The sequence below is a fragment of the Ovis aries genome, chromosome 10 (assembly GCF_016772045.2).
Source record: "Ovis aries strain OAR_USU_Benz2616 breed Rambouillet chromosome 10, ARS-UI_Ramb_v3.0, whole genome shotgun sequence".
Lineage (NCBI taxonomy): Eukaryota > Metazoa > Chordata > Mammalia > Artiodactyla > Bovidae > Ovis > Ovis aries.
Window position 1 is genome coordinate 18,576,454 of NC_056063.1, and position 21,217 is coordinate 18,597,670.

At 42.7% G+C, this 21,217-nt stretch overlaps 2 protein-coding genes across 24 annotated transcripts in view; one reads left to right on the forward strand and one right to left on the reverse strand.

Moving 5' to 3' along the window:
* RB1 (RB transcriptional corepressor 1) overlaps positions 1 to 2,612 on the forward strand; it is a 119,716-nt gene extending 117,104 nt beyond the window's left edge. For 4 of the 5 annotated variants that reach the window (XM_027973562.3, XM_060394328.1, XM_060394329.1 and 1 more), the window contains one exon: positions 234 to 2,612. In XM_027973562.3, coding sequence (XP_027829363.1) covers positions 234 to 307 — 74 coding nt within the window. In that variant the 3' untranslated portion in view covers positions 308 to 2,612. Of the gene's footprint in view, positions 1 to 202 lie in introns of all 5 variants that reach the window. The other variant, XM_060394331.1, reaches the window with a different exon arrangement.
* A 1,657-nt stretch (positions 2,613 to 4,269) lies between these two features.
* RCBTB2 (RCC1 and BTB domain containing protein 2) overlaps positions 4,270 to 21,217 on the reverse strand; it is a 55,828-nt gene continuing 38,880 nt past the window's right edge. For all 19 annotated transcript variants that reach the window (XM_042254698.2, XM_012184446.5, XM_042254700.2 and 16 more), the window contains 5 exons: positions 17,556 to 17,746; positions 16,922 to 17,048; positions 15,157 to 15,296; positions 10,864 to 10,994; positions 4,270 to 5,523 (listed from right to left, as the gene is read on the reverse strand). In XM_042254698.2, coding sequence (XP_042110632.1) covers positions 5,383 to 5,523; positions 10,864 to 10,994; positions 15,157 to 15,296; positions 16,922 to 17,048; positions 17,556 to 17,746 — 730 coding nt within the window. In that variant the 3' untranslated portion in view covers positions 4,270 to 5,382. The remainder of the gene's footprint in view (positions 5,524 to 10,863; positions 10,995 to 15,156; positions 15,297 to 16,921; positions 17,049 to 17,555; positions 17,747 to 21,217) is intronic.

Below are 21,217 nucleotides of genomic sequence, written 5' to 3' on the forward strand. Positions count from 1 at the left end.
AGTTTTAATGTTTGGGGTATATGTGTTTTATAACATAAATACATACATACTTTAATGGTACATATTTTGGGGGAAAGCTGGTTGATAGGGGTATATGATTTAAAAAATTGGAAACCACAGCTTGTGAGGTCCTGGCCTCCATCAGTTTGGTGTGAGCATAACAAATTGGGTAGGCCTTTACCAACTTACCCCACACCATCAGTGCTGTTAACATTTCTTCATCCTTTTTTTAGCATCTACTCGAACACGAATGCAAAAGCAGAAAATGAATGAGAGCATGGATACCTCAAACAGGGAAGAAAAGTGAGGACCCCACGACCTTGGTGGGCACCCTATACACGTCCGGCTTCATTGTCTTTGTCTCCTACAGATCTGATTGTAGGACTCTCCCAGGTTCTGTTTACAGCCACAGTTAGTGAAGAAGATAATACATATCTTTTTGTGGATAGCACAGTTGAGTATTTGTGCAGGGGATTCCTAAGCCACTGGCAACATTGTACTCACTAGAACATGCATTATTATTGTACAAGATTGAAAATCTTGTGTCTGTCGATCAAATCTTATGTCGATCCTGCCATTGAAAAAGCTGTACAGATGTTTCTGTTTCCAAAGTACAGTAAGGCCCCTACATACAAACCTTCAAGATGTGAACTTTCAAAGATGTGAACAATTGAATCCAGCGAGGAACCAGAACCTGTGCCGTCAGTATCAGGCACAAAGTTGCAGCTTGCCTTCCGTCTCCTGTTGCTGACAGCCCTTCAGCTCTGCCGTCTCCCTCCGCCTGTCCCTTCGCTCAGTGCCAGCCTGTGTGCCAGCTGTTGTACTGTACTACTGTAGTTTTCAAGGTACTGTACTGTAAGACTGAAAATGTTTTATTTTTATGTTTTTTTAATGTATTATTTGTGTGAAAAGTATTATAAGCCTACTATAGTACAGTACTATATAGCCAATGTGTTCATTGGGTACCTAGGCTAACTTTGTTGGACTTATGAACAAATTGGACTTAAGAACGTGCTCTTGGAATGGAACTTGTTGATACATAGGGGTCTTACTTAATAATTGTTCTGCTTTACAAATGGTGGCAGGATCCCCCAGGAGTGAGTCTCACAACCTGTGCCTATCCGAGTACTTTGTCTTCTCTTGTGGCACGTATGTGATGTTTGCTGTTATTTTTATTAATTTATATTTATTTTTTTAATTTAACATGAATACCCTTAGAAAATGCGTCTTGTCTTCCAAATGCAATTTGGCTGACTGCCCCCATTCACCCAAATGACCCTGAACTCTTGCGCTAAAACAGATGCTAAAAACTTAGGAGAAAATGACTGATTTTTTTACACATTAGAGTTTACTAATGGAAACTAAATGGGTGTACTGTGTGTTTGTTTTATAAATTTTAGTTTTAAAATGCAAACAGAAAACAAAAGTATAAACCTATGAGATACTGTCATACTACTGATACAGGTTTCATACCTCAGGACTTGTAAGAGTTTATTGATCCTTTTCTTTATCCAACTCATGCTTTAAAAATAAAGTTATTAATAGTACTCTTGGTTTTTATACCATTCAGATCACTGAATTCAGTAAGTACCTGTCTAGTACTTGGAAAATAAAGTGTTCAACTAGAGCTTTGCTGTTGAGGACCCGGACCCAGTACATCCCAAGGACACTTTCTGATGTTTCTGGGTCCCAAAGAATCAAGATACAAAGTAATTTTACTCTGCAAACCAACTGTTAACTATAGGAGCCTTAATTTTTTTTCTTAGAGAGTTTCCTAATTGCATCTCACCAATGATTCTCCTCTCCTGAATTTGGGAAGAGGGCTTTTTTTTTTTTTTTTCCTGGAATGGTACATGTCTTTCATGTATCTTTTGAACTAGCAGTTGCCTTTTTATTTTTTTTTTTAACTTCAGCATGGTCTTACACTGGCACATTCAAAGCCACATTATTTCTAGGCCACAGTGCAGGTGATGAAAGGTCTTTGGGTTAGGCATTAATGTTTCTCTCTCTGATTTTGTGCAGAAGCTTCAAATTAAAATAGCTACAGTAGAAAAAGAGGCGCTTTCCCCCTCCCCCAACACCTAAAGGTGTAATTTAAACTATCTTGTGTGATTAACTTATTTAGAGATGGTATAATTTAAAATAGGTGGTATTTAAGGTAGGATCTACTAGCTTTTAGAAAATTACTTTTGTTTAAACTGAGAGTTCTTTTTAAAAAGAAATCTGGTCTTATTTGTTAGAAAGCAAAATTTTATTTTGTGCTCAATTAAGTTGAAACTCATTTTTTGACAGTTATCTTGGTAACACAGGCACTAGAAAGCTTTATCTCATGTCCTCATTCATTTTTGCATGAATATCATACAAATCAGTTAGCTTTTAGGTCAAGGGCCTACCACATTACTGGGTCTTTTGCTAATAAGTTCATGTTAGAATTAGTGTCAGAATTTAAGGAACTTCAGAGATCGTGTATTGAGATTTCTTACATAAGATTTCAGATACTGCTTTATTGCTTTTTGTATTGGTTAAAACTGTACATTTGAAATTGCTACATTACTATTTTCTACAATTAACAATAGTTTGTCTATTTTTCAATAAATTAGTTAAGAGTCTCAGTGGTCCGATGTGGTCTTTGTATTAAGTGCAGTAACAGTCTCTTCTGTATCTAAATTCTCTCCCAGTAGTTTGTCCATTCTTAGCATTTAATGGGCTTTGTAAGCTGATGAATCCCAAATTTATTTCTCCAGCCCTGACCTCTTCATGGAAGTCAGAGCTCTCACAGCCGAAAGAACTCAATTCCTACCCCACCCAGCTTCTCAAAATATAAACCAGAATCAAACAAACAAAAACACCTTGTTTCTACCCTGGTCTTTCCCCATTTTACTGAACACATACTTGCTCAAGATAAAAACCTGTCTTCTGATAGCTCATATCTAGACCACTGTTAAGAGACTTCTAACTGGTCTCTGCCTCCCTCCTCACCTTTCTACTCCTTGAAGAGTGAAAGTGATCCTTTAAAAGTGTAAATGGATTGGCTGCGCTCCTCTCCTAGGGGTGCTCACACTGTGGATTACTGCCTCCTCCTTGTGCTCACTCTGCTTTACCCACACTGGCCTTTTTGTCTTGTGATGCCAAGCCCGTCCCTGCCGTGGGCTTTTACATTTGCTGTTCCTTCTGTCCATAAGTGATCTTCCCCCACAATTTTGTTTAGCTTGCTTCTTATCTCTGGGCTCTCAGCTCAGAGGTCTTCCTTGACACCCAAGCTAAAAATCCTTCCTCTGTACTGTGCCGCTCTCCTTTGAAAGTGTAACAGCATCATCGCCATCAGAAATGACCTTACTCAGCTTGCCTACTGCCTGTTTACCCATCCTGGGATCAACCTGACTGGTCTCACCCACGACTGTAGTTCTAGCATCCAGAAGTCCATATGTGGGGGGTGGGGGTGTCTGCACAGAAGGTATGTTTCCCAAGTATATGGAAACAAATCATTTTCTCTCCCTCTCTGGAGGAAATCTAGCTAGAACTCCATCCATCCCTTCTTACTAACATGTACTCTGGCAGAGTGGTGACCCACTATGGAGCCTCGTGAAGGGTAATCCATTTTTCATCCCTAAATAAACTTACCTGTTTTTCTGGGTGGTCCCATGTTTCCATGAAATGAGTTCATAAAAGAAAAAGGCACTGAGGAACTTCAGAAGACTGCCCGAAAAGGGCAAGAAAGAGGAAGAGAAGGTTCGGGAAGACATTGTAAAATACAAAGGCTTTTGGTCAGTGACAGCAAGCATAGCAGGGTGAGGAGAAGTCAGAAGTGAATGAAGCCTGTGGACATCTGACTGTGAGAACTGAAGCTGGCTGGTAACACCCAAGCCTCGATGTTTCTTTGCTGGAGAGACAGTAAACCTACCAGAACATTCAGACACATGGGGTGAGGCTGTTTTAAAATAACCCAAACTGTGTAGTTCCAAAAATGGGATTCTGACTTAGTTAGAGACATCTGGACTCCTTGGCCTCTACCAGACCAGGTCTGCAAAAACAGATCAACAAAAACAAGGATTCAAGTGACCTCACCAGTAAAGACCATTCACTTGTAGGTAAGTGGATGAATAGTAATTAAACTGTTTAGAAGTCATCTATGTTTTAGGGTAGGCTTTGCTATGATGCCTTATCTGAGTGACTGCTTTAAAAAATTAGCTTGTATGAAACAACCCATGTGTATCTGAGAGACATAAGGTTGGTAGAATCTTGCTGCTTCTGATGAATTAAAAAAACACATTTGTTCTGTTACCTACAAATGAGCACTTTATTATCAAACAGTTCAGCATCAGAACAAGGTTTCTAATTCCAAAAGAGGTTTCTTCGCATAGTAGTATCTTGTTGGGAAATACACATTAGGAGCCTGACGCTGCAGCCTACATCCTGTTCCAGTTTCTCATTCGCAGCTGGGTAACTTGATTGAAAAAGTATAAATTTACCTCATTCTTGCTAGTGCTGCCCATGAAATGTATTAGTTCCTTTTTGGCTGCTACTTTTATCATCACACTGGGCCAAGTTAAAAGACCTGTTTTGTGGTGACATAAAAATCAACTACAAGAGAAAACCATTTTTACTTATGGAGGCAAATCTCTTAACACAAAAGTAAAAGGACATTATGCAATTATGTAAGGCAAATGAGCCCAGGAATAACACTCACTCAAAGTATTTCATACTCAGTGATTTCATATGAGAAATAATGACTCAGAGTAAAACAATTAAAATTAGCCCTTGGATCTTCAACAATTTAACTGCCAAGGCCTTTTGTGAATTCTAATTAATGCTCTAAATTAGCCACTATTCCTCAGAACAATGTACCATAAGAATAGGAAACTCAGTTGTTTTACATTTGTTTTACCTAAGTTATTCCTTCATCCAGTGTCCCATAAATAAAAAGCTGTTCAGGCATGATTAAAACTGATAATAAGTTGAGTGCCTACTATATGCAAGGCACTGTGCTGGATGCTGAAAGTGAGCTAGTGACAGCATTCCTGGTCAAGCTTATCCGTGTGGTACCAGCCTGTTGAATATGCAAATTTGGCCAGAATAGCATACACTTAGACCCCTGTACCAAAAGTCTCCAACTTAAGTGACTCGTAAGAGGAAATGGTAAATACAGTAAGACATTTCAATTTTTTTCCCCTTGAGCTTAGTTCCATCTGAACAGAGCACTTAATGCCTTCTCTTGTAGACAGTGGATTTCAGAAGGTGGGGAAGACTCACCACCATCCCCTTGTTTTGACAGAACATTTTCAGCCCAAATGTAGCTCATCATCAACACTATTAAGGAGAAGTTATTCTCTGGCTGTTGCAGGGAGAGTGGAAACACTAGAAATTCTTTCCTGCAGGTGAGGGTCAGTTTTTAAAGGCTCCAACTCTGCTTGCTTTGCTGATGAAGTTCTTCAAGAGATCATGGTCCATTTCTGCAAAGCCCGAAGTCTGTGTTACTACAGTCAAATGGTTTATGCAAAACCTGAAGCAGAATTCTTCTAAGTCCTAGGGACGACAACAGAAACGTTTTAGCAAATTCGCATACCCTGATGCAATGCAACATAGCACAAAAATTCCTAAAACACACAGGTGAGGAAAGAAGATTTGATGGCCAACAGAAAGAATTGCTGGGACAGCGGTACCTAAAGAATAGCTGTAAAACTATACAGCTGATATGAGTCTATGCTTGTAAAAATGTAAATAACAGGAAAGCATTCAAGTTCATCCACAGTAACCAATGCAAAAAAGTTGAGACTTTTTCTTCCCAGAGATAGGCACTGATGGGCATTGTTCATTCCTCTTTCACTACTTATTCAGAGTACAACACTCTTTTTTGTTTGTGTAATAAATATTTCTTTATTGTGTGAATGCATAGAGTAAATTGATTAAGAGATTTTCTTTATGTTCAGCCCAACACTCCTCTTTTATATTCTTATGGGGCTTAAATAGTTCTACCTGTAAAGAATTTGTGAGGAAAGCTTATGCTATGAAAGAGTCATCTGGGGAACTGCTTCTCTGAAGTCATGAACAGACCACTGCTCTCTTCTCCTTCACAAGAAGACAAGGCTGGGATGGTTAGGCTTCATCGGATCATACAGAGCTTCAGTACTCTGAAGTGGGAAAGTGCTTGGAAGAAATCACAACTTTCTGCTGAGAGAAACTCCAGTTTGGTGATTTCTGGCTTACTGTAATGTACGCCAGGCCAAAAAAAAAAAGTCCCATAGTGATTCCCTTGATAAGATCTGCAAACTTGAGACTCAGAAATCAGGCGGCTGGACACACTTCTGGCCCCAGAGAACTGAGAGCGCGAGGCAGGCCGGCCTGTGGAGACCCAGGGCCTTGGGCCCTGGCCTGCATAGCCTCCAGTGTCTCCTTCATGGCTGTGCTCGGCTCTCCTTGGTGAGACCTCCCTTCCTTCCTCGACCACAATCGAAACCTTCAGATTTCATCTCAGTCTGGCCTCCCTCCTCCCACTGCCCTTCCCTAACTTTTTTATATCACTTATCACCACCTAACAGAACACATATTGTATTAGTTTATCTACTGCCCTCACCACCAGAAAGTTCCATGAGGGCAGAGCTTTTGGTCTGTTTTGTTCACTTCTTGTACCCTCGAGTGCCTAGAATGGTGTCAGGCATTTAATGGGCACTCGGTGGACATCTGCTGAGCCAGTGCATAAACACTGCTGATTTTAAACTACGGAGACAATAGAGAATTGTGGTAGAGCGTGCGCTTTGAAACTGGTCCAATCTGGGAATGCATTTCAGCTTTAAAATTATCATTAATAGCTTACTAAGAATTTAATCTCTCAGAGTCAAGCTTCCTCACTTGTAAATTAGAATAATAATAATACCTATATTCTTATCGGGTTCTTTTGAGAATTAAGCAGGATGTGAACTGTACTTTGAATAATCCCTGGCTTGTATTAATTATGTATTAAGTGTAGTCAACCATGAGGGATAATTTGCTGAAAAGGTCCATTTCTTTTTTGTCCATTTCTTGCTTATTAGAGTCAGCAAGTAAGAATACTAGTCACATCAAATGCACTGTTCTTTGTAAGCACTTTTATGTGGCGTGTGCACTAAGTCAATTTTATTTGTGGGCTGTTGTACTAATTTAGGGCACATCAGTTAGTCTACCTCTAAAGGCAAAGTTGGACGTTCATTAAACAAACATTTAGCGAGCACCTACTATGTGTCGGGAACTATCCTAGGCACTAGGGGTCTGGCAGAACAAAGTCCTTGCCGTTCCTCAAGGAGCTTACTTTCTAGAAAACAGAGGGCTGGATGGTAAGCATTCAAATAATTCACATAAATAGGAAATGTGAAGAAGTCTTGCAAATTAAGCCTAGTTCAGAGGAAAACAGTATATGCCTGCCATCTCATCATTTGATGCAGTCCAGAAGAGTCCAGTATTATCGCCGTGACTGTAACAAACTCTTGAAACCAAGCACATAGCTACTATTTGGCCATGAAGCATTCTGCGTGTTCTAAGTGCCCAATGTATTATTACCTTGATGAAAGACAAATATTCACTATGCTTTTCAATGTCCATTCTTCAAGGCAGGGAAGATTTTTTTTTTAATGTTAAGTGAAAAAAACTAGTATTTAGAGATATACACATAACCTAGGGAAAAAAATCAGAAGGAGCTGTATGAAATGTTTGTGTCCTCTGGCTGATGAGGCATTTCCTTCCTCACACTTTTTGTATTTTCTGAATTTTCTTTAATAAGCATATTATTACTTATATAAGCAGAAAAGACGTTATAGGCTTTTTTTCTGCTCACTGCTAAAATGTCCCTGTTCTTGGACAAAGGAAAGGATATCCTTAAGGAAATTGACTCCAAGGAGTCTGGCCTGCTTCCTCAAGATTTAACTCTAAGACAGGTTTTCTTTATTATCAAAACAATACATGGTGACTATAGAAAATTCAGGAAAAACTAGCAAAGATAACAAAATAAAAATCATCTACAATCCCACCAATTCAAAGATAACCACTGACTATATTTTTCAGTCTTATTCTATGTAGATAATAAATTTTAGTCATTTTCAATTTAGCTATTTATACTTAAATTTTTAAAATATTTTTATTTAACAAATATACTTATTAAAAAATAGGACCACAGTTTTTCAGTCAGTGATATATCTTGAATAGTATTAACGTTGTTGTTGTTCAGTTCAGTTCAGTTCAGTCGCTCAGTCGTGTCTGACTCTGCAACCCCAAGGACTGCAGCATGCCAGGAGTCATCACCAACCCCTGGAGTTTACTCAAACTCATGTCCATTGAGTCGCTAATGCCATCCAACTGTCTCATCCTCTGTTGTCCCCTTCTCCTCCTGCCTTCAATCTTTCCCAGCATCAGGGTCTTTTCAAATGAGTCAACTCTTCGCATCAGGTGGCCAAAGTACTGGAGTTTCAGCTTCAGCATCAGTCCTTCCAGTGAACACCCAGGATGGATCTCCTTTAGGATGGACTGGTTGGATCTCCTCGCAGTCCACGGGATTCTCAAGAGTCTTCTCCAACATCACAGTTCAAAAGCATCAATTCTTCGGTGCTCAGCTTTCTTTGTAGTCCAACTCTCACATCCGTACATGACTACTGGAAAAATCATAGCCTTGACTAGACAGACCTTTGTTGGCAAAGTAATATCTGTTTTTTAATATGCTGTCTAGGTTGGTCATAACTTTTCTTCCAAGGAGTAAGCCTCTTTTAATTTCATGGCTGCAGTCACCATCTGCAGTGATTTTGAAGCCCCCCAAAATACAGTCTGCCACTGTTTCCACTGTTTCCCTATCTATTTCCCATGAAGTGATGGGACCAGATGCCATGATCTTAGTTTTCTGAATGTTGAGCTTTAAGCCAACTTTTTCACTTGCCTCTTTCACTTTAATCAACAGGCTCTTTAGTTCTTCACTTTCTGCCATAGGGTGGTGTCATCTGTATATCTGAGGTTGTTGTTCAGTTGCTAAGTTGTGTCCAACTCTTTGCGACCCCAAAGACTATACCATTTTTTAAACAATTTTCTCCTACCTTTATGCTGTGTTTATGGTGTTGGAGAAGACTCTTTTGGACTGCAAGGATATCAAACCAGTCAGTCCTAAAGGAAATCAGTCCTGAATATTCATTGGAACGACTGATGCTGAAGCTGAAGCTCCAACCCTTTGGCCACCTGATGCGAAGATTTGACTCATTTGAAAAGACCCTGATGCTGGGAAAGATTGAAGGCAGGAGGAGAAGGGGACAAGAGAGGATGAGATGGCAACACCGACTTGATGGACATGAGTTTAAGTAAGCTCCAGGAGTTGGTGATGAAAGGGGAGGCCTAGCGTGCTGCAGTCCATGGCGTCACAAAGAGTCAGAAATGACTGAGTGACTGAACTGAGAACTGATATATATGTGCTGAATTTTTTTAATTTTTTAAAATTATAAACAATACTGCAGGGAAATGTCCTTGATGCTAAATCTTTGAATCCATGATTACTTTCTTAAGATAACTTTCTACAAGTGAATTCCTTAAAGAATAAAATTTTTAAAGCTTTTATTACATATTATGCCAAACTGCCCCAACTGATTACACTAATTTGCGTTCTCCTCAGCAATTTAGGACAATACCCATTATCCTGAGCCTGTACTATTTCTAAAAATAGATTTCCCTATTGACAACTGAAAAATTATACTTTATTTTCATTCTTAGTTTTCATTTGTTCATAAACCCATTAGGTCCATTTTTTTCCATCAAACTGCTCATATTATCATTTTTAAAAAGAATTATATATTAACTATGGCAGAAAGTGAAGAGGAACTAAAAAGCCTCTTGATGAAAGTGAAAGAGGAGAATGAAAAAGTTGGCTTAAAGTTCAACATTCAGAAAACGAAGATCATGGCATCTGGTCCCATCACTTCTTGGGAAATAGATGGAGAAACAGTGGAAACAGTGTCAGACTTTTTTTGGGGGGGCTCCATAATCACTGCAGATGGTGACTGCAGCCATGAAATTAAAATACGCTTACTCCTTGGAAGAAAAGTTATGACAAACCTAGATAGCATATTAAAAAGCAGAGATATTACTTTGCCAACAAAGGTCCATCTGGGCAAGGCTATGGTTTTTCCAGTGGTCATGTATGGATGTGAGCTGGACTGTGAAGAAAGCTGAGTGCTGAAGAATTGATGCTTTTGAACTGTAGTGTTGCAAAAGACTCTTGAGAGTCCCGTGGACTCCAAGGAGATCCAACCAGTCCATCCTAAAGGAGATCAATCCTGGGTGTTCATTGGAAGGACTGATGCTAAAGCTGAAGCTCCAGTACTTTGGCCAGCTCATGTGAAGAGTTGACTCATTGGAAAAGACCCTAATGCTGGGAGGGATTGGGGGCAAGAGGAGAAGGGGATGACAGAGGATAAGATGACTGGATGGCATCACCAACTCGATGCACATGAGTTTGAATGAACTCTGGGAGTTGGTGATGGACAGGGAGGCCTGGTGTGCTGCAATTCACGGGGTCACAAAGAGTCAGACATGACTGAGCGACTGAACTGAACTGAACTGAACTAAACTTGCTTCACTGTGTTAAAGATATTTTTTCCAGAGTGTCATTTACTTTCTATTTGTGTGTGTATATGCGTGTGTGTAAACATTTTAATTTTTTGAGATCAGATCTATCAATCCTTTCCTTCATGGTTTCTGCCCTTGAAGTTCATCCTAACTTTATATAAACATTCCCTTATATATTTTTTCTTTTAGTACTTTATTCAAATTAAATCTTTAAGCAGACTTTCTTTCAGCATAAGGCGTGAAGTAGACAGCTATTTCTTCCAGAAGGTGAGCTTGTTGAAAGGATGTTTTTCTTACCTGAGCTTCATACTTCACAGCAGCCGACAGCAGCGCGATGGCATTCTCCTCGCAGATTCCCTGCTTGATAGTTTGTTGGCAGAGTTTTTTCAAACGATTTTCTCTATAAAATGTAGCCAAATCAAGCAACCCTGGTAGAAAGAGATGTTTATTAGGGGAATGATCTCAAGTATCCTGATTTAAGCTCACTCAACCCATCAGAGATTATTTTAAATACTGTGTTGGCCAGAACTTTCTGTTCAGATTTATCTGTAACATCATATGGAAAACCCCAAACGAACTTTTTGGTCAACGCAATATAATGTTAGCGAAGGGGTGTGGGAACTGAAGCTTAGGCTGACGTACACACTCTGAGTGTGTGGCTCGATCTAAGAACACAGCTGCCCTGAGCAAACGCAGCACACAAACAAGCAGCTGTGGGGAAAGGAGCAGCAAGTGAAAACGGCTCCAGTCTTCTTCTGTCCGTCCCTCCCGCTGAAGCGTCAGCAGCTTCTCCAGCAGCATTCACACGTGCTGTGAGAGCACCCAGCTTCTTCAAACACATGCTCAGGTCTTCTTCTCCTTCAGAAGTTACTCTTCAGTCTCGTGGCTGGACCATTTTTCCTGACTTCTGAGTACTCGATTGCCCCAGAGTTCAATATTCAGACTCTTACTTCACTTATTTCCCTAAATTATTTCCAGCTGCACAGTTTTAATACTGCCTGGTTCTTGTTATAGATATTATCTGTCACCTACTTTCAAATTATACAACATAGAGTGATTTAGATGTTTAAGTTGATTTTTAAGCTACTCCAAGGGATACTGTTGGAGAAGGAAATGGCAACCCACTCCAGTATTCTTGCCTGAAATCCCATGGACAGAGAAGCCTGGCGGGCCACGGCCCACAGGGTCGCAAAGAGTTGTACACGACTGAGCGACTGAACATGCACACAAGGGATACTATGAAAAGCACTCTAATCAAGAATGGTCAGTCAGGGGATTTCCCTGGTGACCCAGTGCCTAAGGCTCCAAGCTTCCACTGCAGCGGGCAAGGGTCCAATTCCAAGCCAGGGAACAAAGATCCAACATGCTGTGCAATGCAGCCAAAAAAAAAAAAAAAAAGACTGGTCAGTCAGTATTTGAAAGGCCCTTGTCAAATAGCTTCCATTATGGTTATTTAAGTCTCCATTTGCGGATTTGTTAATTAGCATAACGTGTGTCACTGGTGCAGTGAGCAGCACCCGAGTTATGTCACTCGGCTGGAGATACTGTGAGAGTCCCCTCCACCCCTGCATGAATGGGATCCACACCAGGGGCTCAGCAGTCCTACACCCTGGGAAGAGTGGAACACTTGCTAGGTCCAATTCAGTCCTGGCTGCCACCTGATCAAAAGCCAGCTGAATCCTGACTCTAGACTGTTGTCAAGTTTACTTCAAGATAACCTTTTCACGGAAGGTACTGCATAGAGGGCCCAAAGGACACAGAGCCAGGATTTCTTCAACCTTACAGGAAGTTTTACACAACGTGGTAGATTTTAGTTGGAAACTTGCTTTCTTTGTAACCTGACAAATATTATCATAGAAGAAAGGCCTATGGCCCACTGGGGGAAACAAACTGAAATCTTTTGAAATCTTGAGAGCTGCGAATGACCTGATTGTTTCTAGCCGGTTCTCAACAACTCTCAGATTCACATCGACAGCTCCCCACACCCCAGGCACCAGACTCACATATGCCTGTGCTCACAGGTACTGCCTGGATCCTCCGCTCAGGAGGGCCCAGCTCTGCACCTGCTCCAGGCAGCCCCTCCCTACAGTGGCCAGGGAGCGACGTGCCCGCTCCTAGACCACACTTCGTGCACCCAGGACTCTGGCAAAGTGTGAAAGTGCTAGTCGCTCAGTCATGTCCGACTCTGCGCTCCTGTGGACTATAGCCCGCCAGGCTCCTCTGTCCATGGAATTCTCCAGGCAAGAATACTAGAGTGGGTAGCCATTGCCTGCTCCAGTGGATCTTCCTGACCCAGGGATCGAACCCGGGTCTCTGCATTGCAAGTGGATTCTTTACCGTCTGAGCCCCTAGGGACCCTGGGACTCCCTGCCTAATCAGCCCTGAGGCCATACACGCGAGTGTTTCCTCCCCTCGACCCTGTCACCAAGGTACAGACCCCCAGGGCCAGGGGTGGCCAGGGCGGGATGGACGGAGCACGGAGATGCAGGCTGCGTGCCCGCGTACCTCTTGTGGTGCAGGCGGTAGCCGGTAAACAAAGACAGCAGATCCCAAGCTGGAGGCCAGGGGCCTGACCTTCCTGTGCAATGGTGTCCTAGCACGGAATTCCAAGAGACCTACCACTCTAAATTCCAGATGAAATGCCACCCTGGCCTCTCAGTTCTTAATGAAGGTGTATTTTTCAAGGTATGAGGATTTAACACATTTTATCTGGAGTTTTTAGCTTGACACATAACTTTAAATTTTTAGACATGTGGTATGCAGGCCTCCTTTAGACTCTTGCCCAGGGGCCTATAGAAAACCTGCCACACAGATGTCTAAAAGGCAGCTCAAACTCCTTTGAGTTTTCAAACTCCAGAGCAAAACCTGGTGCTCTCCACACTCGGGCCAAACACCCCATCCTTCTCTTTCCCTCACACCCCACAACCAACCACCAACAGATTCTGTCAGCTTGCTATGTAAGATGTGTCCAGACCCTGATCTCTTTCAACACCTCCACGCTAGACCACCTTAACCCAGGGCACCACCACCCGACATCTCAACCATTACAGTGCCTGATCTTTTCACTCCTGGAGTTGAAGCTGTGGTGCCTCCTCCCTCCATAAATGAATACACAAACCCATCCTCCTTTTCTCCCCAAATCCTAGACTATGTGGCTGAGGCATGGCCATCTAGAAGTGACCACTCCCTGCAACTTCCTATGCAGCTAATTAAGGCCTTGGTCATCTCTGGTCCCTGTTTTAAAAGAAGTGGGACTTCCTCAACAGACACCGGGGTCTGCCCCTGGCGCCTCGCCACTGTCCCTTCCTCCGCCCCGCTGTCTGCAGTGCAGATGTGGCCGTGGGCGTGAATCCAGGGGCCACACCTAAGGATGCCTTGCACTGTGTCCCTGGGTGACAGACAGAGAAACCACTTCGTTTAAGCCACTTCCTTTTTCCATTTTACTATTAAAGCAAAAACTAAATACGCAACCCCCATTGTCAAAATCTTCCAAGGCTGTTTATCACCTCAAGACTAAAACTTGAGCCCTTCATCGTGACCTCCAAGGCGGCATCTGGTCTTGGCCAGACCCAGCTGCCTGGCCTCAGTTACCTCCACTGCCATCTCTCTCTCTCTCCCCTCTCCTCCTCCTCTTCCACGCACTCTCCATGCTCCTCAGACCTTTACACTATCTCTCGTTTAGCATGCTCTTCGCCTGCGTGTCTGCTTGCTTTCCCCCCACTCTCTGCTCAGCACACTTCCTCACGGAGGCCTTCCCTGACCTCCTGACTGACCGCTTTGATTTCCTGTTAAGGGCTGGCCTCCCTTCCCTGAGCACCAGCTCCACAGGGCAGGGCTCGGTCTGTCTCCCTCACGGGTGCCAAGGGGAGCGTGGCACACCATGGGCCCTGGCCCTCCAGCACTGTGGGAGAAAGGAAGGAAAACTAGAAAACTTCAGAAATCAGACTTCTGTTCACCTGAGGAAAATTAAATGCTGATCTGGTAAAAAGTGTTACTGGCTTTACAAATGTAAAATGAATACCGAATTTAAAAATTTAAGGGTTAAACTCTTTCTTTGGTTCCTTACAGAAGCAATTCTTTCATTCTTCTGTCCCACTAGCCAATGATACTGACAGCTATAACCTGAAACTGAGTAGGTTTTTCACCCTGTGCCCAAATGGATGCCCTGTGTTGCTTTCTTACCGTCAGTAACCCTGAAGTGCCGTGAGGCACTGGACCATGGCAATCTGTCCCAAAGAGACAGTCACAGTTATGGAGGCCATCAGGGCTTCTTATTACATGCATCTTACCATTTTTATAATGCAAATATCTTGAAGACAGCAGGTTGTGGAAACTAAAAAGTTGTGTACGTTGTCTAGCAATTCAGGAGAAATGGAACCCACCCCACAGTGTTGACGGGTTGATAATTCACCCACCTCTCATTTTATCCATCAAGCCAACCTTTGTATGAGGTGGGAAGAAGGAAAGAGAGTTTGGGTTCAGCCCGCAAAAACAGAACTAGTTTTGTGACTACCCTCACAGAGACTTCCTTTCAGGCTCTACACAAACCACCATTTTGCCAAACTCTTGGTCAAATCCGGTGCGAATTACCTACTGCCTCCTCGGGGGACAGGCTGATGCTGTCCGTGTACAGGTACTCCAGGAAGGCTCGGTAAACAGGATACGAAAATTCACTCATTTCTACAATATCATCCTCATTGTCCTCCAAAGAAGAGCGAAAATGCTCACACCTGAAGGAAGAAAGATGTCAGGTCCTGGCTTCTGGGCAAGAGCCAATAACCTTCCCGAGGAGCACGTGCTCGTAGTGGTTAAAGAGGAAACAACTACCATGCAGAGAGGAAACACGCATGCCACACACCTTCATGTCCTGGCCTGGCCCCTCGCTTCCTCTGCTGGCCAGAAGTCTGCAAACAGTGGTTTACTAGAGGAGGCTGCAAATGCTAGCCTGCTCTGGGGCAGCCGCCTCTGTGGCCACAGATGGGTCCCTCCCACCCCATGTCCACAGAGTAGCATTTATAGAAATCAGGTGGCCTTATTTTTAAAAATTCTGAGTAATTTTGTTTCTTCTCCTTCTGTTATGGGTTGAATTGAATCCCCAAATTCACAGACTGAAGTCCTAACCCCAGAATATGACTGTATTTAGAGAAGGGATCAAATTAAAAGGAGGTCATTAGGGTGGGCCCTAAACTGACATGACTGGTGTCCTTATAAAAAAAGGGGTTTGGACACAGGGAGAAAGCCATGTTAAGGCTGGAGTTATGCTGCCATAAGCCAACGAGGGCAAAAAACTGGCAGCAAACCACCAGAAGATGGGACGGAGGATGGAACAACCTGATTCATTCAACAAGGTCTTGAATTTCCAGCCTCCAAAACCATAAGAGAATAAATTTCTGTTATTGAAACCAATCAGTCTACAGAACTTTGTTACAACAGCCCTAACAAACCACAACCTCCTCATTTTTATGAAAGTTTATGGACAACAGTAGAAGTGAGAAAATATTCCATAGCCTGGCCTTACTAAGAAGTGAACTTGAGACTGAAATACTATACTGTGTTTGTGATTCACTGCAGGAGGATTTGGACATCTGTTACACAACAACAAAATTAATTTCAAAATCATTAGGCTAGAAGAAAGAAGCCGGGCAGAGAAGAATACATACTGTATCATTACATTTACATCAACTTCTAGAAAACGCTAACTAATCTATACTGACAGAAAGAAGATCAGGGCTTGCCCCAGGGCTAGGGCCTGAGGGATCTTTGAGGGGGGCGATGCCAATATTCTGTATCCTGGTGTGGAATGGTGGTTTCCAGAGAATATACAAATGTCAAAATGCCTCAGGCTGCACATTTTAAATGGATGCTCAAAAATTATCCATTAATAAAAGTGAATTTTTTAAAGTCTGCCTGTTAGTTTCACCCCAAACCTTGCTGCTCCTGTCTTTTTTCGAGGTCTAAACCTGCAGTATCCCACAGCTGATTAAGGAGAGTGACTCTCACGGGCTGCACTCAGCTCCTGGGCAGGGAGGTTCACTGAGGTCAAGCAGCCCCAACAAGGCTCAATAGATGTTCACCGCTGGCTGGCTGGCTGCTCTCCAGTGCCAAGGCAAACAAGCTGTCTACAGAGTCTCTGAGGAAGCCAACTGTGTATGCCCTGCACCCCACCCCACCCGCTGCATACTACGGCTTCTATGAGTTCTCGTTTCACATATAATGTGTTTTCCCTGCTGTACTGTCTGCTCATAAGGGCGAAAAGAGCCTTACATTGTTTCAGAATCACTGAAGTGCCTGACATAGGTCTTTGCAACTAGAAAATAATAAACATACTTATTTCAATTCTCAAATGATGCCTTACCTGATTTTGAGAAGGACTTTATGCACATAAATGTACTTTCCATCCACCAGAAATTTCAGGTCTGCGGTGTTGGGGTTGTCAAATTCCCTCTTCAGGGACTCGGCCACTGTGAGGTGGTCGTCGGGTTCTAAGGGAATGACACCAGTGTTTTCCAATGAAAATGTAGGCCAAATATAGCATCGCTTTGCTCACACTCATGAAAATACCAATTTCCCAAAATAACTGACCAACTGAGCAGTGTGCTTTTTTCCCTAAATACAGATTTCCCGCTGCTGCAATCGTTCTAAGAACCTCAGACACATCTGCTTGTAAATCTGGCAAAATAACTAAAGCCCCAAGCACCTCGCTAAATAAACATGTTGAAAGCTTGAGTAAATATACCCGCTAAAAATAAAAGCCACGGTTTCCCAGTCACATCAAAAAGCCATCCGAAGTTCTCCGAATTTTAGTATGAGATTTCTAATACTTTTAAGGAAAATGAATCGGTCCAGTGAGTTCTCTTTCACAGGAACCTGTGAGAGGGAAATGAACTGCCTGATCCTGCATTTAACAAAAGTCCCCACTATTGAGAAACAACAGCCCCAGTCTTCTTCCTAGCTCTCAGGCCACCACCCGACAGACAGCAGTCACTCACCCACAGACAGGAGGCGCCACGTGACGGCGGGCGTGGCGAAGCAGGCGAACACGTCGTCGGTGGAGGAGAAGTGCGTGAGGTGCGGCAGGGTCACCGACTGGCCGCGGCACTGGCCCCACATGTACACGTGGCCGCCCTGGGTCTTGGCGGCCGACGTGTGCGCCGAGTGGCAGGCCGCAATCTCTATAATTCTAGGTTCACAAACACACACCAAGTAAACAGTCAACAGGAGAAGAAACAAGTCAATTTTTCCTTCCCTTAGCATTAACTGATTAAAAAACAAACAAACAAACTCTTCATTAAGCCTAAGCTTGTAAATTTTCAGGCACCAAACCATTATCTACATTTAAGCAATGTCTCGTTTAAGCACTTATACATCATGAAGGTCCTCTTGTTACCACTTCTAGCCAGTAGGCCGATAAAAATATGGCACCTATTTTGAAACTGAAGTACAAGCCAGGAGAACAGACTAAAAGACAAAAAAAAAAAAAGGTGATTTAATTTTTCTTAAAACATTGCTTACTAAAGTAAATCAAAAAGATGTGGGGCATTTCCACCCAGGGTCAATAAATATTTTTATCAAAACTTCACCAATTTTAGGGTTCCATGGAGCATTCTATGGGGCACCCCAACTCACTCTGCAAGCAGTTAAGTGCAGTAGTTCTGATCACTGAATGATATCATCTAGAACCCCAGAGAGCAGTTTTCTGGGACCAAACATTATGTTAGACCTCACTTCAGTAAGTTCATGGCTGACAGGCAGATAGTTCTCAGAACACTTCCTAATGGAAACCACTGTTTTGTTGACTTCAGACTAATTGTCTTCTCTAAGACCAAGCCACCACACAGACTTAAAATAATATTTTACCCCAAGTGAGGTGCCATTTTGATTCTGCCCTGGGCAATGGTACCAGCATTCCCAGAACTTTAGGGTCATCTCTGACTTCTCCTCCCTCCTCACTTAGCACTTTCTTCAGAATATCCAGTTGGCAAAATAACAACAAATTCTTTGTTTGTAATATCTCCCACTTGTCAGAGCCTTATCAAGCATACCCCATACCCAGACCAGTCTCCCTGTCTTAGACTTTCTCTCTCTTCGGACCTAAATTGCACAATGCTGTCAAGTTAATGATTCTCTTGAAAAACCATTCTTATCATGTAAGAAACGAATCACCAGTCTATGTCCGATGCAGGATACAAGATGCTTGGGGCTAGTGCACGGGGATGACCCAGAGAGATGTTATGGGGAGGGAGGTGGGAGAGCGGTTCATGTTTGGGAACGCATGTACACCCGTGGTGGATTCATGTCAATGTATGGCAAAACCAATACAGTATTGTAAAGTAAAATAAAAAAAAAAAAGAAAGAAAAACCATTCTCATGACTCCTTTCAAACCTATCACTGACTTCCCACAAGACAAAAATTCAGACATGTTTGCCTACTGTCTATGGCCAGCTTTCTTTCATATCATCTTTGCCCACACACCCTCTGTTTGAACAAACAGAAAGTACTCACTGCCTCTCAATGTCACTATGCACAAAGTCCTCGGTCAGGAATGTTCTTTGATGGACCTCTTTATGGACTTCTCTTTTCCCTGATAACAAACGTGCCATGAAAAATGTAACTGGACTGGAACACAATTGTGAACTTCTGTGCTAAACTACCCAACACCAGAAAACCAAAATAACTTCATTCCTACATTCACTTTGGAAATGTTTACCATGGCCCTCCAAGAACGGGGAGCAGCCCCTGCCATTCATTCGAGGAGGCAGGATGCTGCTTCCACAGATAGGGGTTAAAGATACAGAGAAGCTGGGAAGGCTGGCCCTCCCTGAGCATGGCTAGGGCGTTTACCTGGAACACCCAGTGCCACTAGGGAAGTCAGGGGTGGGGCTTGGGCTTGGCGGACAGCACCAGCTGCTACAGCAACGAGAAGCGAGAAAGTTTAGGGGAACCTTCAGGTCTGGGCTTGGGACTCCAGCACCTGCCAAAGTGCCCTGCCTTTGTCTAAGGTCATCTGTCCTTCGTCTGAAGGACATATGCTTCTTGCTTCATACCAAGAAGCAAACATGGAAGTTCAAATTGTCCAGTCATACATGCAGTAGACGATAAACTGAGCTAAGGTTTACTGTCAGGAGGTCTGGCACTGTTGTTGTTTAGTCGCTAAGTCGTGTCTGATACTTTTGTGACCCCACAGACTAGCGTGCCACGCTCCTCTGTCCACGGGATTTTCCAGGCAAGAATACTGGAGTAGGTTGCCATTTCCTTCTCCAGGGCAATCTTCCTGACCTAGGGATAAAACCCATGTGTCCTGCATTGGCAGGTGAATTCTTTACTGCTGAACCTAGGAAGCCCAGGAGGTCTGGCGTACTGCATACTTTATTTTGTAGCCAGCCATTTTTACTGGAAAAAAAAATTCCTATATGTTGAAAACAAATGGATTTGGTGTCACTTCAATAAAACTAGATTCACCACAACGGCACGGCTTAATGGCTAAGAGGTACTAGAACTGAAACGGCAGAGAGTGAGAAAGAGTGCAAAACAGAAAACAGTGAGGAGCGAAAATAAGGTAACTTGTGAAGAAGAAGAAGAGCAGAGAGGAAATCGTGACCATTACAAGATGCAGAGCAGTGTTTCTCAATTCTGGTTCTGTGAGGCCAACACACTACTAATTATTAACACCTCAAAAAGCTACAAAATTAACAAAAATGCAAGGCAAAGTGAGTTTTGAAATCAATTTAACTCAAAATATGTTTTTTTATGGAACTTTAAATGCTGGTAAATCAAAGTATTGAAAATTCAGAAAGACTGGGAATGACTAAGTTAAAGAGAATCATTTTAACTATTAAAATCACTTCTCTGTGAACATAAAATGTTAACATTCTTCATCATAAATAGGCTTCTGTGAAAAAGTTTTTTTAATCAGGTTTTTCTTGGGTTGTTATTTGAGCAAATAAACCACGTAACCAGATTTTCACTTTCCGCTTCTGGGAACACGCAACCAAGATCTGATGATCCATCCTGGCCTGAGTTCAACCCTGTTCTTTCTAATTAGCTCAGCCTCCCCACAACGAGCCCCAAGAGTCAGGAGTTCCTGAGAGGTAAGTCATAATGTTCCTGCAAAGCTTCAGTCACTGAAAAGGGCGGGGAGATGTAGAACAAGTCCTAGCAAACCTAGAGGTTCCTCCCTTGCAATATTCGTGCGACAGAGAGCCCACAAGCTCAAAATCACCGCACGAAATTCAAGCACGGGAAACTGAGAAAAGCAGGAGCATCTCATTCAAAACACTCATCCTTGATATTCTAGCCAAAATCATGTTTAGGTGGACAACATCAAGTATGGATGTGTTTAACAGCAATTTCTACTTTTACCTATATAATTTAAAAAAACAAATGTTTTTAAATTGTGAAGATTTTTTAAAAAGAAAGGAACAGGTAACTCTCCAGGTATCTGGACACTCACGTAACCCCCATGCCTGTGTCTCCCGCTCTCTAGCTTTCTCCCACTGAGTCGCCCTATATTCTGTCCGTCCCAGCGTGACTACAGTGGGAAGACCCGACACTCGCTCTGAGCCCATCAGGACCAGTGGCACGAGGTGGGGCAAATGGCTGGTGGGCACATGGCAGCCGATTCCATGAGTCCAAGGACAGAGGAGTGCAAGT